Source organism: Haliotis cracherodii, unplaced genomic scaffold, assembly GCF_022045235.1.
Source record: "Haliotis cracherodii isolate W230 unplaced genomic scaffold, xgHalCrac1.p SCAF_22, whole genome shotgun sequence".
Lineage (NCBI taxonomy): Eukaryota > Metazoa > Mollusca > Gastropoda > Lepetellida > Haliotidae > Haliotis > Haliotis cracherodii.
Genome location: NW_027266278.1, coordinates 4,346,159 through 4,363,447, shown reverse-complemented (window position 1 = coordinate 4,363,447; position 17,289 = coordinate 4,346,159). Strand labels below are relative to the sequence as shown.

Below are 17,289 nucleotides of genomic sequence, written 5' to 3'. Positions count from 1 at the left end.
TATAACCCAAAGCCAATGGATAAAACCAAGGGGCTTTTAGCCCTGATGTTTTATCCTAGAGAATGAGTTTTTTAAATCTCATAAAAACCTGAAGCAGGGTTAGAAATTGGCACTAGTCCTATAGTCCTTGCCAAACTGCCCAATGGTAAAGGTATCACAAGGACTAGTAGAAAATTGCCATTTTTAAGGGTTTTGCTATATGTTATCATTATAAGGACTAGTGGACGAAAACTGTTAGTTTCTACCGCTGTGAAGGTGTTTTATCTAACTTATAAATTGAAAAAAACAACTTAAAACATTTATCAACATTTTTTTGTTTCAAACACACTTTCCATGAACCTCAGGAAACGGGCGTAAAATATCTGTTGTTGTTGTACGGTACTTGAAAAAGACATTCTTAACAGCGTTGTGATTGATCAGCGCCTCTGTGTCCTGGTGGTACACTCACTGGGCTATGAAGGCTGCATGGTCGATCCGCGGGAATAGAAACAAAACATTTGTCATTTGATTTTACATTTCATTACATTGTCTTCAAATGCAAAATAAATTTCATTTATTTGACATAATAAGCGCCCAGGTCGCTCTCAAACTTGGTGCATGGAGACATAAATATATGATTGCATTTTTCAATACTAGGTAGCACAGGTGCAAGTTCTATAGAGCTAAGTTGATACCTGTGATGTAAATACAACAATATGCAGGAGAAACAGACTGTTGGCTTGGAGTCAGTATGCTGTGTCTGAGTTGGGTGTGGCTAAACTGCTGCGGGTTGTCTCAGTAGGCTGGCATTAGTCTGCACTTAGTACGAGCAGTCACGCACACATGTGCATGCATGTTGATGTGGAGGTGCAATAATCTGGAATGTGACATGCCCCATTTCACCTCCCTACACCTCTGACATTTGTGAACCAGTGGTTGATAATGTGGTCAATGCCAACATCTTCAGGGTACCCTATTTTCTTGAATACGGTGCACACCCGAGTATAATGCGCACACCCCTCTAGCGGATTCAGTATTTTGGATTTTTTTTTTGAATATTCTGCGTAGAAAATAATTACACCGTACCGGGTGATGAGAAACTTGGTCAGTACAAATTTGAAATCAGAGATAAAAAAAATCACCAGACATGATGATTTACCGTTTAAATTGTAATTTTTGTTCTGCTAGGCATTGTTTTACATCCAAGGATTAAGATTATTTTCTCGTAATCTAAGCCACTGAAAGGGAACTTGGTGTTGGTAGTGCTTTTGTAGGGCTACCATCTCGTCTTTATAATCTTATTTGGTTTTCCTTCTGAATCTGATACAGGTTATGCAACTCTTAAATGCCAGTGTGTTTATATGTTGTTCTATTTTCAGAGTAACTGCAATTTCTCTGAAAGTAACGGAAATCCAGATGACATGAATGCATCAGCCAATCTTGTTAACCTCTACAAGTCCGTCTTTGAAAACTCTACAGGTAACCATGGTAACACAGGATTACCAGCCCTCTCTGCTCATTTCCTGAAGCAAATAATTGAAATATTAGGCATGAAATGCTATTATTATTAATTGTTTATTGTTATTGTTTGTTTGTTTATTATTATTTGTTTATTGTTATTGTTTGTTTATTATTTGTTTATTTTATAATTGTTGTTATTATTGTTATTATTTGTTTATTATTTGATAATTAATTATAATTATTGTTGTTATATATTATTGTTGTTTATTATTTGTTTATTTTATTATTGTTGTTATTGTTTGTTTATTATTTGATAATTAATTATAATTATTGTTGTTATATATTATTGTTGTTTATTATTTGTTTATTTTATTATTGTTGTTATTGTTTGTTTATTATTTATTTGTTATTGTTGCTTTTTATTTTTTGTTTTTTTGTTCGTTTATTTTATTGTTGATGTTTATTGTTGTCCATGTTCCTGCAAGCAGTTTGTGTTTATCTTGCACGACTGGTTGATTTAGGTTTGTTCTGATGGTTTCATGCAATGAGATGAATCATAATGTTTAGTGATACATGGTCAGGTAATGCTAGGAGAAGTATAGTTATTGTATTATTGTAAAATGTACCAAATATGAATTTAGAATATTGATACAGAATTAATCCCTAAATCGATACATGGTTAGACGTATCGTGTATGTATCGTCAGGTGTAGATTTCACTGGGAAACAGTTTTCAGGAGAACTGTTCAACATATTTTGTCCTTTGATTTGTCGGAATAAGGCTTTGTTATCAACGCTTAGCCTTGCTCCAAGACTGTACTGAAAGATAAGTCCATGGATGTGTAATAATATTATCCTCCTAATAGGCAAGTCTAGATATAGGAATCCAGTCTCTTATAGGGACAACTTGTTCTTATTATTTACCTCATCTAGAACTTATGATTTAGACTATTAATTATTGCCTTAGAGACTTGTGCCAGTCTACCCAACGCTGTGCTCTGTTTCAGGTAACTTGAATGCTCTCCTCAATGGAAACATCTCACAGAGCCAAAGTGGGACAGGTGAGATGATGATGATGATGATGATGATGATGATGATGATGATATAGATAGGTAATCTTATCCATGAAAAGTGTGATTTCCATGACCAACTTATTGCTTCAAAGTTTTGTAGGAACCATGTCTTACCAAAGGGTCATTTAGCCATTCCTCCTATCTGACGTAATGATGTTGAATAAACCAGACTTTGGAATAAACCAGACTTTGGAATAAACCAGACCTTGGAATAAACCAGACTTTGGAATACACTGGCAAGAAACCATACAGGCCTACACATTCCATGTTGTAGATTTGTTACTCCAGTATATTTTTCTCGGTTATAAATAATAATTCATGGTGCCAAACAGTTTTGATTGAATAAAACTTGCTGATTTATTTTTAGGCATTCCAAGTTTGAATTGTTCCACCAGTGAGTGGTTACAGAACCTGGACTCGCTGAAAGAGAGCATGCGATTGGCTGGAGCGGGGAGTGACCTCAATAATATCGACATGACCCAGTTTCAAGGTATTTTTGGGATCTGTGGCTAACTACAAGAATGTTACAGTCATAGAAGGGTTTCAGATATTGCCGACAACAGTGTTCAATCATAATTTACCACAACAAATAGAAAATTATTTATAATTTTGGATGGTATTATTTAAATACTAACATTGCAAATGTTATATTTGGGATAACACCTCCTCAGTAAAGTACAGATTCCAGTACGCTTTTGGGTTGAGTCACATTCGGGATTCAAACCCACACTGCCAGAGTGAGGTTACATTTGACCACTTTCTAAATGGCATTGTGTGTTCATAAGTACTTACAGTGCAGACCCGTGAAGATCTGGGATAGAATAGGTCTACAGCAACCCATGCTTGCCATAAAAGGTGACTATGCTTGTCGTAAGAGGCGACTAACGGGATCGGGTGGTCAGGCTCGCTGACTTGGTTGATGCATGTCATCGTATCCCAATTGTGTTGATCGATGCTCATGATGTCAGTCACTAGATTGTCTGGTCCAGACTCGATCATTTACAGACCGCCATCATATAGCTGAAATATTGCTGAGTGCAGCGTTGAACATCAAACAGACAATAATCGATGGGATTGTCTGACATGGTGACTTGGTTGACTGTATGTCTCACACCCTGTTGATATCGATTGCTCATGACATCAACCACTAGTTTTATGTCCGAGACTTGATTATGTAGCAACTTTACCTGGAATATTGGTGAGTGCAGAGTTAGACAAATAACAAACATGGTGGTGTGGATATTCTTGATGCTCCTGTCCATCGTGTAGTCATCTGCTCATCAGGAAATAATCATTCTGTATAATCTATCCATCGTGTAGTCATCTGCTCATTAGGAGATAATCATTCTGTATAATCTATCCATCGTGTAGTCATCTGCTCATAAGGAGATAATCATTCTGTATAATCTATCCATCATGTAGTCATCTGCTCATTAGGAGATAATCATTGTTTATAATCTATCCATCGTGTAGTCATCTGCTCATCAGGAGATAATCATTCTGTATAATCTATTCATCGTGTAGTCATCTGCTCATCAGGAGATAATCATTGTGTATAATCTATCTATTGGAGTTCTGGTTCTGGCTTGTCATCTGGAGATATATAATCCTTACCTACTAATATTCTGATATGTGTGTGTGTGGATTCACCTCACCTGCAGTGTTCACTCTCACATAACTGAACCTTTGAAACCCATCTCAAATTCATCGTGACCCTGTCATAGTCTCGCTAGTGCATTCTTCCATTCATCACCATCTCCATCAGAATGCATACCATAGGTATCTTGATAACGCATAGAGGACTGGGTTCGCACTCCCTTGCAGTGGCCTGGAACTTTAGGTCTTGTCAAGGGTCCTTGAATTTAGATTCTACCTTGAAAAAGCCTCAAGTGTCCAGAGCAATTCCCATCTCAAGTAAATTACCCAAGCTCAGTGTCTTTATCTGAAAACTGTTGATATTTTGGAAAACTTAACTCTTGAGTTATCTCCCTTCCTATGTCCTCCTGATTCAAAATCCATAATAAATTGTAGAGAAAGGCCTGAAGCAACACGTTTATATACAAATCGCAATTAGTAATTTGAGTATTGTTAAAAGCTGTGAAACTCTGAACCCATTTTCTCCTCAATGTCCAATGCAAGGAACAGTGAAATTATTTGAATTGACACTGAGGTCCACCCCAGCATGTCACCCAGTGTATAGATAGTGAGTAGTTGCAGTCTCAAGCCTCATCTACAGTTGAGCCTCTCATCCAAAATGGCCGCCTCCATCCGCTGTCTTCACGTCTGAGCTAACCATCACACTTCTGCTTGCATCACGCTCGGTTACTAACACTGACCATTATCATTATATAAGACGTTTTTCTTTGCACAAGCAGGCCTGATGGAGACTATGAAACAGGAGGACCCAGCAAACTGGTCGTTAAAACCAGAACAGTTTGCCGATTTAGCATCTTCTCTAAACAATTTCTTCAATCAATCACTCCTGCAGAGTCAAAACCAGTCAAGTAGTACCAGTGGAATATCAGGTAGGTTTGGCTTTGATTTGTGTTTGTAACTTTTAGTAACAACAGAGTTGCTTCCCTTTGGTGCACCAGAATCCTATGAGCCTAGGTTAGGATTCCAGATTCAACCTTATGTGTAGCTAGGTTTGTCAGCAGCATGCCCATGCAAGACCACTCCCTGCTTTTCCCCACATCAGGGGCTGTGGGGTAGTCTAGTGGTTAAAGTGTTCGCTCGTCACACCTAAGACCCGGGTTTGTTAGCACCATCCCTATGCTTCTGGGTGTTAAATGTGCAAGACCTACACCACTTCAAGCTTCTTCCCACATTGGGGCCGTGGGGTAGCCCAGTGGGTAAAGCGGTCGCTCGTCACGTCAAAGATCCGGGTTCGATTCCCCGCATGGGTACAATTTGTGAAGCCCATTTCTGGTGTGCCCGCCGTGATATTGCTGGAATTTTGCTAAATGCGGCGTAGTGCTATACTCACTCTCCCTGTTCTTTTCGTTCCTAAAGTGTTCAGAAGATTTCCCTTGTTCTCTTGAGTCTCTTGTCATTCTTAACGATGCTTGAACCACTTGTATTTTATGCTCAAACCATGGTTTTGAGGTAAGATCTATGTTGTGAATTGAAAATAGGATTGACACTCAAACCTGTGTATGGTTGCTAAGCAACTGTGGATAACACATCCCCCATCTGATATCTTCACTTATCCTCATCTGTCCTTGGGAGCTGGGCCTCGTTCCACAAAGCGATCGTAGCATTAAGACGATCTTACTCCCATACTTTAACACAGACTTGTGACTGTCGTAGCTCTGTGATCGCCTTGTAGAACAGGCCCTGGAGATTAACCTGTTGGGAAGTCTGCTGTATGATGTGTCAGTCATAGTCTTACAGCCAATGGGATGACTAGCACTGATGCCAGCTATCTTTATTAAAGTAACACTATAACAGTGGAAATTGCTGATGTGGCTAGGGGGATACGGAACATTATCACACTCTCGATAACAATATTGTTATATAACAGTAATACTGGTCACCAAGTTGTTGACTCTCATTGGTCCTCATGGAAGTTTTAAATGTTGTGTTGTCCTCTTTCAGGTCCTGGAAACGGCTTCTGTAACAGCAGTAACTCGGTGAGCAGCAGCCAGCTGAACATGGCCGACGGAGGGCCTCCGTCAGTAAGGGCACCCTTACACTTACCTTAAGAGAGAGAGAGCAGGATTTCAATATACCAATTTTTGATGATATATTTGTTTGTCCCAATTGCTGCCATATCTTGTTCTATTTACATATGAAATAGGGAATTTGTTAAAAATATTTTTTTCTGAAACAGAAAACTCTATAAAAGACAAAAAGTGCTGCAATCCTTTGACAGGATTTGATGGTCAAGGTTTTGAATCCCAGATGTAGGCATCGATTGTCCCTTCCCCTTAAGATGCCCCCATTGTCTGTCAGGATTTTTAATCCTAGAATCGCTCTCATTATGGGTTTGTCAACACTATACATTTCTACTCCTGGGTTTCCCGTGAAGATGTGGGTTAGTATAGGTCTTCAGAAACCCAGGTTTGCTGTGAAAGGCAACTCTGCTTGTCATGAGGTCTTACTAACGGGATCAGGTGGTCAGACTCGCTGACTAGGTTGATGCATGTCATCGTATCCCAGTTGCATAGATTAATGCTCATGTTATCGATCACTAGATTGTCTAGTCCAGACTTGATTATTTACAGACCGCCATCATATAGCTGGAATATTGCTGAGTGCAAACAACAAACAAACAAGCAGACAGACAAACAAATCATGTACCAGAGTGGTGAATCACTTCCATCATTCCTCCAACATTAGCATGATTAGGCTGTGATATGACTGAAGTAGTGTCCAGAGCGGATTTAAACCTTACTCACTCACTCCCCTCAGATCTCTCAATCAAACACCAAACTTTCTCTGATGAGTATCTTGGTATGCCAGTATGCATACTCTAGAGGTCTGTACCAGGGTGGTTATTGGAGCTATTGTCACTATTGCGATTGTGTTGCAACAGTAGTCCACACACTAACAGAAATGAATAAGGTATTGCGGACAACCTCCAAGTCTATCTTCCTCCCTGTCGCTACACAAACCAAAGGGAAGTAACTCTAATCTGAAGTCGTTCTAATCCTTGCTAACCAACACACAGGCAGGTTGAAATTTGCATAAAATATGTATAGAAAACTTATTGCAACTATTGAAACTATCGATTGTTATGTATACTATCGACGATGCTATTGATGTTTGAAATTCCTATCGATATAGAACTATTGTAGGGAAAGCAACTGCAATAGTTTGGTAGTTCGATATATCGTTGCACTCCTTATCTGTGTCCCAATGTTAAACGTTTGGAGGATCCCTCGATTCGAGTGAAATTGGCGCAAAGCTCAGGGATCCCAGAAGCCACCATAATTTTGAGTTATGATAATACTAATAACAAAAAAAATAATAATAAAAAACCAACTCTCTTCCAGAATGCTTCAGAAAGCTACTCATCTTGTCAGACCGTGGTTTCACTGCCGTCCGGGACACAATATCACCATTCGGACGACATCGATGACGACTTCAACTGGGACAAGCTGCTGTAGTCGTGTTGCCATCACATCACATCACCTCATCCAATCAGAAGCCTCATTGAAGACCATGTGACAGTTCACATGCTGCTCACAGAGTTAAACCATTTGTTGATATTCATATATACTGCTTATACAAGGAGAGGAGGGTTGGACATAGGACGTGTTGCCTTGTGGTAGGACTATATGGTGCAATGTGCTTTGTAAATATTCTGTTGATTGTAAATAACATATATATATTCAATTGTTATTGTCTTCTGTTAACCCAGCAAAGATCTTTTATTTCCCTTGTTTTGAAATAGTTCATAGTTTTACGTTTAGCATTTCAACGTAATGACAAGAAAAAATCTGTTTGGAGGTTTTGTAAGTTTTGAAATGCGAAGTTTGTACGTTTTGTGCATGGAATCAAACTCCATCTTTGTGTTACATATGGATTCAGACTATTTTGGAAACAAAAACTGTCACCGTTTCCATATTGTACGGAGCTACCACCCCGGCCTCTGCCTGGTTAAATCTTCAACTCCAGGGTGGTCGGGTTGTTGAGGTGGTGGTTCTTCATGACCAAGTCCTGGGTTTGATTCCCCACATGGGTACACTGTGACCAGCCTATTCAGGGGTAGACAGGGATACGGCTGGAACAGTGCTGAAACTTGCGTCAACACAATCTTACTCTCTTACTTTCCATGGGTTTTTATTTATTTTTCCATTGTTAGCAATGACAGTTGGACATTGTTGTAAGTATTTTTCTCCTCCAGTGTTTATATCGAGTCCAACAACATGACGCCAGTCCTATGTTCTGCCTCTCCTCTCCTCGGGTTGTAGGGTTCCTTTGTGTGTCAACCTCGGTCACAGTGTGTGTAGATGCAAGGAGAACCAGGGATGCCAGAGTTAGATGTTAGCCCCCATCAGGGCTACTGTACTAGATAGCTTGGCCCCAACTGTGGATATGTAGCTAATTCTGGTATTTTGTAAAAAGTGTGTAGTGGAGCTTATGTATTGTAAATTGAATTGTGATGGTTTTATTCTGATCGTGTGTGGAAAGTTCGAGTTTGTGAAACTAACTAAGGAAATTCTGTACATTTTGTCTAAAATATTCATCGAGTTATTCATTGAGATAGGTATGCCATTCTTCAACTCTTCTATGCACGAATAGAGAGATTTTGTCAATGCATTCTCGGATGTGACTTGAGACGTGTAGCATAGTGCAGTAGTCAGTTTTGGAAAGAAAATATATTACAGCTGAAAACGAATGCTCTCATAACTTGTGTTACGATAAACCATTGAATGATCTCACTACGATAACCATAATGGTCACCTGTAGTTTTTAAATACAGGCTTTGACAGTTTAGGCCGCAACAACTTGATATTAGTTTGTACCTAGAATCTCCAACATTGTTTACATTTTGTTCAAAGAGGAACACACAAGTCATTTTGTCTATTAAATTACATGACAGAATGCATTCTGCTGTCCAAGGTTTTTCAATCTGGCTGCTCTGTGTCCCCTCTCTGTCGATTCCTGCAGTGTGTCAAGTCTTGCATGATGAGAACAAGAGGTTTTCATGAACTGCCAGAACTGGGACCCAAAGACATTTAACCAACCAAAAAAATCAATGTTTTGGCTTTTTTTAATAAACAGTACCATTTGAAGATGCTCATGGAATTATAGAAACATGTAATATAACATCGAAACATTAATTGTCATGATATTATTGGATGAAATAGGTCATATTGTAGGACTGTTTGTAAGTTAGTATTTGAGAATAAATATTGCCACTTCGGAATGAAAAATGGATGTTTCGTTGCAAGAACAAAATTCTACTGTATATTATGTTGCAGTGATTCTGAACATCAGGTCATTTGTTTCAAGTCCATTTCTTATCTTGTGTCAGCAGACGTCACTTGTGTCGTGTCAATTTCACTCCCACACACTCACGTCATGTCAAATTCAATCCAACTCACTGTGTTAGGGCATTTTCATATAGACTTATGTCAGATCCATTTCATACAAGCTCACTTGTGTCAGGTCAATTTCATACAAGCTCACTTGTGTCAGGTCAATTTCATGCAAGCTCACTTGTGTCAGGTCAATTTCATACAAGCTCACTTGTATCAGATCAATTTCATACAAGCCCACTTGTGTCAGATCAATTTCATACAAGCTCACTTGTGTCAGGTCAATTTCATACAAGCTCACTTGTATCAGGTCAATTTCATGCAAGCTCACTTGTGACAGGTCAAATCTTATAGTGTCGATGACAGCTGGCAATATGATCTTGCATGAATGGACATGACAAGTCAGATTGGGAATGTACATTTTTATTGAATCCTATATTTGTTTTTATTTATTTCCTAGACGACATTCTGCCGAGAATGAAAATGCTCCATACATTGCTTTTCCCCAGATTGAGTTTATTTTCAATATTGTATATACAATATGACAAGGAATATGCCTGATTGTTCCTGAGATTGATTATTGTATATATTTCTTGTTTCTTTATTGTGTTTTGGCTCCGATGGAAAACCTGTTTCAGAACATCAAGTATTAAGAGATGCTTGGATGATGATTTTTAATAATATTAAACAATGTCTGTTTATTAACCTGAAGAATGTTTGCATAGAGCATGTATATGTGTTAGTGTACTTGTAACTTGGCATGAAAGGTTTAACGTTCATTTTAATTTTAATCTTTTTGTTATACTACATAATCAATAACAGGCAAATGTGTCCTTTTTATCCTATATGATCACCCGGGTTCGATTCCCGACATGGGTACAATGTGTGAAGCCCATTTCTGGTGACCCCTGCCATGCTTAATTATTTTCATGTTTATAAGGGGGCTTTTGGGGAGCCTAGTGGTTAAAGTGGTGGCTCATCACACCGAAGAACTGGGTTCGATTCCCGACATGGGTACAATGTGTGAAACCCATTTCTGGTGACCCCTGCCATGCTTAATTATTTTCATGTTTATAAGGGGGCTTTTGGGGAGCCTAGTGGTTAAAGTGGTGGCTTGTCAAGCCGAAGACCCGGGTTCGAATCCTTACATGGGTACAATGTGTGAAGCCCATTTCTGGTGCCCCCTGCCATGATATTGCTGGAATATTGCAGAAAGCGGACTAAAACCGTACTCACTCTCACAAGTTTATACGAAATGTGAAATTTATAGATACAGAATCCTTTCATAATTGTTGAAGGAAATCTGAAATAGATCTTCGTGGGATGTACACGTACTTCTCCAGATGCTCCCGTGGTGTGTGGATCTTCGTGGGATGTACACATACTTCTCCAGATGCTCCCGTGTTGTGTGGAGATCCCATCCACAACAGACTTACTTAATCAAAATTGTTCAGTGTCCCTGTGTCGTCAGTGTTGGTGATGCTGCGATCATCGCCCACTGTGTTGAATGTTGTTGATGATGCGTGCATCATTCACTGTGTTGAATGTTGTTGATGACATGAAACCTAACCTACTGTGTACCACTCTGTGAAACAAGTCACACTGAGGTCATTAAGTGGATATTCCGTTTTATGGAATGTGAAAAATCCTGTGTCAAACAATAGTTACTGATCTTTTCTGTGTGTCCATTATCATGGTGATCCATTGATAATTATCATCTTTGTGCTTCATGTTCATGATGCTTGGCATGACCCAGAAAAACTGGAACTCTGGATTCATTGTTTGAGTAACTGAATTGTCCTTTATAGTTTTGAGTTTAGATAAGATAGGTGCTTTGGAACATGCTAGGTGAAGGTGACCGTGGAATATGTCTTACCATGACAAGTGTCAAGTGTCGTGTATGTTCTGGGTGTGTTAATGTGGTCCCAGTATGGACATGTGTGTTGGTCTCAACAATATATTGTAGTTCCATCGGGCAGTGAACACCTTCGGGTGTCTCCTTCGTCTTATGACAAATACATCTTCAGGTCACTTAGAGAGATGACTGGAAAGTAATTATAATTTCAGGTCCCAGAAAGGATATTTTATGTTAATAATGTTTTACTCTAAATTTACCAAAGATGATAATCTGACTCACTGTATGTTAAGCTAGGGTGACAAGCAAACTGTCAAACAGTCGTGTTGATGGCGATGTCATGGATGAAATTATTAAATGTATCAATAGTTTTTCTGACTTTTCAATCTATAATTTTGTCTTTGTGAACAGAATGTATCTGGCCTAATAAGTGCCCCACTTCATAAGCACCTAATACTTGATAAATGTCTCATTATTTTTTCGAAACTACAGTATCATAGGAACACAAACATACAATTGACAAGCTTCAGTGGATATTTATTACAGCGATACATGACATCAAACATTTGGACTCATTTTCCGACGTATAACTGTTTAAGTAATAATTGCATTTTTTTAGATATAATGTCTGATTGATTGAAAGTACTTCCAGGTCAGAATAGGTCCCTAGTACCCTTGCTTGTCTCCCCATGGGGACTTCCAGGTCAGAATAGGTCCCCAGTACCCTTGCCTGTCTCCCGCTGGGGACTTTGAGGTCAGAATAGGTCCCCAGTACCCTCTGCTTGTCTCCCCATGGGGACTTCCAGGTCAGAATAGGTCCCCAGTACCCTGTGCCTGTCTCCCCATGGGGACTTCCAGGTCAGAATAGGTCCCCAGTACCCTCTGCTTGTCTCCCCATGGGGACTTCCAGGTCAGAATAGGTCCCCAGTACCCTCTGCTTGTCTCCCCATGGGGACTTCCAGGTCAGAATAGGTCCCCAGTACCCTGTGCCTGTCTCCCGCTGGGGACTTCCAGGTCAGAATAGGACCCCAGTACCCTGTGCTTGTCTCCCGCTGGGGACTTCCAGGTCAGAATAGGTCCCCAGTACCCTGTGCTTGTCTCCCGCTGGGGACTTCCAGGTCAGAATAGGTCCCCAGTACCCTGTGCTTGTCTCCCGCTGGGGACTTCCAGGTCAGAATAGGACCCCAGTACCCTGTGCTTGTCTCCCGCTGGGGACTTCCAGGTCAGAATAGGACCCCAGTACCCTGTGCTTGTCTCCCGCTGGGGACTTCCAGGTCAGAATAGGACCCCAGTACCCTGTGCTTGTCTCCCGCTGGGGACTTCCAGGTCAGTAAAGGTCCCCAGTACCCAGTGCTTGTCTCCCCATGGGGACTTCCAGGACAGAATAGGTCCCCAGTACCCTTGCCTGTCTCCCGCTGGGGACTTCCAGGTCAGTAAAGGTCCCCAGTACCCTTGCTTGTCTCCCCATGGGGACTTCCAGGACAGAATAGGTCCCCAGTACCCTTGCCTGTCTCCCGCTGGGGACTTCCAGGTCAGTAAAGGTCCCCAGTACCCTTGCTTGTCTCTTCCTGGCTGAGTGTGTGTCACTCGGCTCTGACAGGATGGATGCTGGTGCCCTCTACCACGGCCCACACTTGGTTGTCTCCAGGCCACCATGGAGGAGCTGATAGTGCTGATTGTGTCGTAAAACAACATTCAGGCCTCCCCCCCTCATTCATGATGATGATACTTATACATGCTCCGGGGCGGTCGGGTAGCCTAGTGGTTAAAGCGTCGCTCGTCACGCCGAAGACCCGGGTTCGAATCCCGACATGGGTACAATGTGTGAAGCCCATTTCTGGTGTCCCCCGCCGTGATATTGCTAGAATATTGCTAAAAGCGGCGTAAAACCAAACTCACTCACTCACTCACTATCCATGCTCCAGTCCTGCAGAAATGAAAGAGATAGTACTACATGTTTGATTGTGGACTTTCACTGAGGCGCTGCAGTAACTATCGACAAATAATCCCATGAAACAAGTAACTCACCAGTATGAGAGGGGTGGTTGGGTAGCCTAGTGGATAAAGTGTTTGCTCATCAGGCCAAAGATCTGGGTTTGATTTTCCACTTTGATTCAATGTGTGTCCATTTCTGGCGTCGGCCGACAGAGGTATGGCTGGAATATTGCTGAAAGTTGCCTTGTTCACTCTCCCCCCTCCTGTTATCATGTGATCCCGGGCGCTTATTTGGCCAAATACGGTAAATAGAACTTGACCTTTAGCCTTGTTTATGTGAGTGTTTGGTGCATACTGCTGTCAGAGCCTCCCAGTGATCAGCATTCCCTCTCTGTTTTACATGTGATATCATGCTAACCGTCCACAACTAGCACACCAGATCACCACCAGAAATTAACGCGGTGATCTTTGAATCCAGTCAAACTCTCAGTTGAACTCTTGATTATATCAGTGTTCAAGTTGGCTTTTGCATCCACATATAATATTATTTTTCTGTTTATTTGACATTTGCAGGCTGTTTACATGGAATGTAGTTCCAACTGCTTATTGGTCAAAGGGAGGTAACTCCTCTGTTTTAGTTACTACCTCTTTGTGCCATAAAATCTTTGGTAAATCATTTGTTTGCTGTAACAGTTCATACACACGAAAATATGTGCTCTTAAGTAAATATTGTCACAGCACACCTTGTGTTTGCCATGGTGTGCATCACGCTATTTCCGTTATCCATCACTTTTGCTATTATTTATCATTAGCCATTACAGATGCGATACATTCCGTTAAATAGTTCAATTATCTAACAGACTATATTTTCTTAGTTTACAGCAATCATTAAGTGTTTGAAGTCAGCAATTGATTATAGGGTTGATGGTACAGATTGATATTAAACAGATTGTAATGTGGTATGGAAGGTAGTATTTAGGTTTGATTGTGATCGTACTACTTCCCTGACCACATTACATCACCTCAACTGACCTTCAGCTGATCATGAACTCAAGGCCCTTCATAGAGTCGGTGATAACGGACATATTTGACACTTTGTTTCCAGGACAAAGACTGAAATCTTTAAAAGCACCAACAATAGTTTTGTTAATTAAAAGGGACATACTTGACACCCAGTGATTTGTTGACTAGAATTGGCTGTAGCTTCAAACTAGGTTTCAATCTGTTTTATGTGAAACTTGCTACACATACGTCAGTGTTGTTGTGTTCTCATGACCTTGACCTTGGGGTTCCCTCCATTTAATTTATTATCTGTTAGCCGTCCATAGTTTTGTCGTTTTATACTGTACATAGATAGATTCAGTGTTTGTGACACACTGAATCTCCATGCTTTTTCAAAATATGTTAAGTATATTTGACTTCTTTAGAATATACTCTTACATTCTTATCGCTATACATTTGTCACATGGCATAGTCCCAATTTGCATAATATCAATCAAAACCACATACATGCATATGTTGCATGGGTAGATGACTATATTCTTGTTACAGAAAGTATTTGTGTGTTTCAAATCGTTACTGTGTGGACCACAGAGATATATTCTAATTTAAGAAGTTTTGATATAATTGTCTAGAATGTTTTGTGTAGTTATGAACAAATCAGGTTCTATTTCCCTTGTCAAGCTTTCTTTTAGCTCCAGGAAGGAGTTTAATGGCTGACATTCACTGTACACAGTTTACAGTTTAATTTGTTGTAGGATATATCTGGAATATATTTAGGACCTTTTAGGGAAATTCTGAACTGAATTAATTTTATGCACACTTTTATTTTTAAACGCAGGTACGCTTTTCTGCTCAATAAGCTCTTTGATAGCGTTCTCCGACCCTGATGGACAACCAGGTTTACTTTGAGTGTTCTGTATTTCCTTCTGATGCGGTGTCTTTAGTAATACCACACACTGCTCAACTTTTGGTTGGTATATTAAGGGGTAAACTTTGTAGTGGACTAACATTTACTCCCAGAAATCTTTTTACAAAATATATGTGTACAAAATACAAAATATAATCCAAATGGAGCCCAGAACAATGCTGAATGTCAGGAGGTGAGGCAATCTAGACTTGCCAAAGCACTCCAGACTTGAGTTGGATTCATTTTATAATTTGTTCTCTAGGGTCTGACTAACCTTGCAGGGTGTTTCACTATCTCATTAAAATCAAATCTTAGTTTTCGCCACCCCTAAACAAAGATCTGAGGACACCCCAAACCCTGGTCACGCCAGAACGACCTTTCGCTAACTATGACAAACCAATGAAATGACTGACAAGAAATCGACGTTAGCCAACCAGAAGTCTGCTTTCTCAAGCTTTACGACACTGGTTTCAAACTGGCAACTGCGTTTCGAAACATATTTTTACGTATTCACGATTCTAAGAACATTCTGGAATGGCTTAAAGATGACCTAAATGGTATGGATAGAATCATAAAACTGTTGTTCGGAATACCTTCTGTTAAATATTTCGAGGTAGCATAATTAGAAAACACATTCCGACTGTCACTTTCATGATCTGGTAAGCGACGCTCTGATTGGTTGGATGAAAGGTCGCTCTGATGTGACCCGTAATGGGATGTCCTCAGATCTTTGTTTAGCGGTAGAGAGAACCAAGATCTGATTTTAGTGAGTGGTTGTTTCACAAAGTATCTTAACCCCGTGACTGTTGTAGTTTTAGGTTACAGGAAGGGAGCTGTGATTGCCATCGTGCCCTGTTAAAAACATCCAAAATAATCGGCTTGTTTTAGCATTCAATAATAAGACTATCCCTTTCAAAAGTTGAGCAGTATGTCTTGCGCCGTGTACTGGCTATGTTTCTTAAGTTAGTTTGAGAGGTATGTTTGCAATAAATCAGGACTTGTTGAAATAGGCTGTGAAATTCAGCTATTAGGGAACCAGGGGTAGATATCATGTTTCTTTGTGATTATTTTGATTTACAAGTGCTCTTAAATCTACTTATTATTAAAAGTATCGGTTTTAAGATGCAATGGATATTGTGTGTATTTAACAGTATTTGTCCGTCCATATTTAAACCATCCACATTTATAGATGAAAAAAAGGATTTTTAATTTACCCATGATTTTATAATTATTTACACATTGTTTCATATGAATTGTCCATTGTCATGATCCCACAACTCTCAAGTCATGGTCGCAAATATGACGTGTATAGAGAAATAATATATATCTACGTTTGTTGTTAATTTTGTTTGTTTTTTATCGGCAGTACATTTAGAGAATACTGCTTCTGTGAGATCAAGTAATGTATTGCATTCATATTTCAACATGTATTTCATTTGATGGAACATTTTCATCATTGAAGGATGTTTATTTCAATGTTTCCCGTTTGGCTCATGAACAAATACAGTTATTGTTAATGACATAGAGAGGATGATTATACAAATTGTAACAGTGTATCTTATTTATTCAATGGCCTCAACAGGAAGTATAACTTTGTATAACTCTTTCTTCAGTGGTCAGTATTTTATACAAGTGAGGACTAAATATAGAACTACCATGTATTTTCACAACTTGCGTATATCCTCTTAAGGGGCGGTGGGGTAGCCTAATGTTTTAAGCGTTTGCTTGTTACGCCAAAGACCTGAGTTTTATTCAACACATGGGTACAATGTGTGAAGCCCAATTCTGGTGTCCCCTGCCGTGATATGGCTGAAATATTGCGGAATAAAACCCCACTCGGCCTCAACTATATCGTCATAAAAGTAGTGCTAAACTTCACTCACTCACTCAATACTGAAGGTGTTACAGCTGGTCCAGTGATCTAAGCCACTGCAGTTTATTGCAGGGTTGCCTCCCTTAACCCTGTCAGGATCCACAGATTGTAGGTTTGGATAATTATGTCAACCTGATTATGATCCTTGGCTGTGTCAGGATCCACAGATTGTAGGTTTGGATAATTATGTCAACCTGATTATGATCTTTGGCTGTG

General features: G+C 39.8%; 1 protein-coding gene across 3 annotated transcripts in view; it reads left to right on the top strand.

The window, feature by feature from the left end:
* LOC139471152 (forkhead box protein J3-like) overlaps nucleotides 1–11,508 on the top strand; it is a 38,758-nt gene extending 27,250 nt beyond the window's left edge. Inside the window, exons 5-10 of one of the 3 annotated variants that reach the window (XM_071253420.1) lie at nucleotides 1,359–1,458; nucleotides 2,447–2,500; nucleotides 2,880–3,002; nucleotides 4,888–5,037; nucleotides 6,110–6,189; nucleotides 7,510–11,508. In XM_071253420.1, the coding sequence (XP_071109521.1) occupies nucleotides 1,359–1,458; nucleotides 2,447–2,500; nucleotides 2,880–3,002; nucleotides 4,888–5,037; nucleotides 6,110–6,189; nucleotides 7,510–7,623 (621 nt within the window). In that variant the 3' untranslated portion in view covers nucleotides 7,624–11,508. Of the gene's footprint in view, nucleotides 1–1,358; nucleotides 1,459–2,446; nucleotides 2,501–2,879; nucleotides 3,003–4,884; nucleotides 5,038–6,109; nucleotides 6,190–7,509 lie in introns of all 3 variants that reach the window. The other 2 variants (XM_071253421.1, XM_071253419.1) reach the window with 2 other exon arrangements.
* The last annotated feature ends 5,781 nt before the right edge of the window (nucleotides 11,509–17,289 follow it).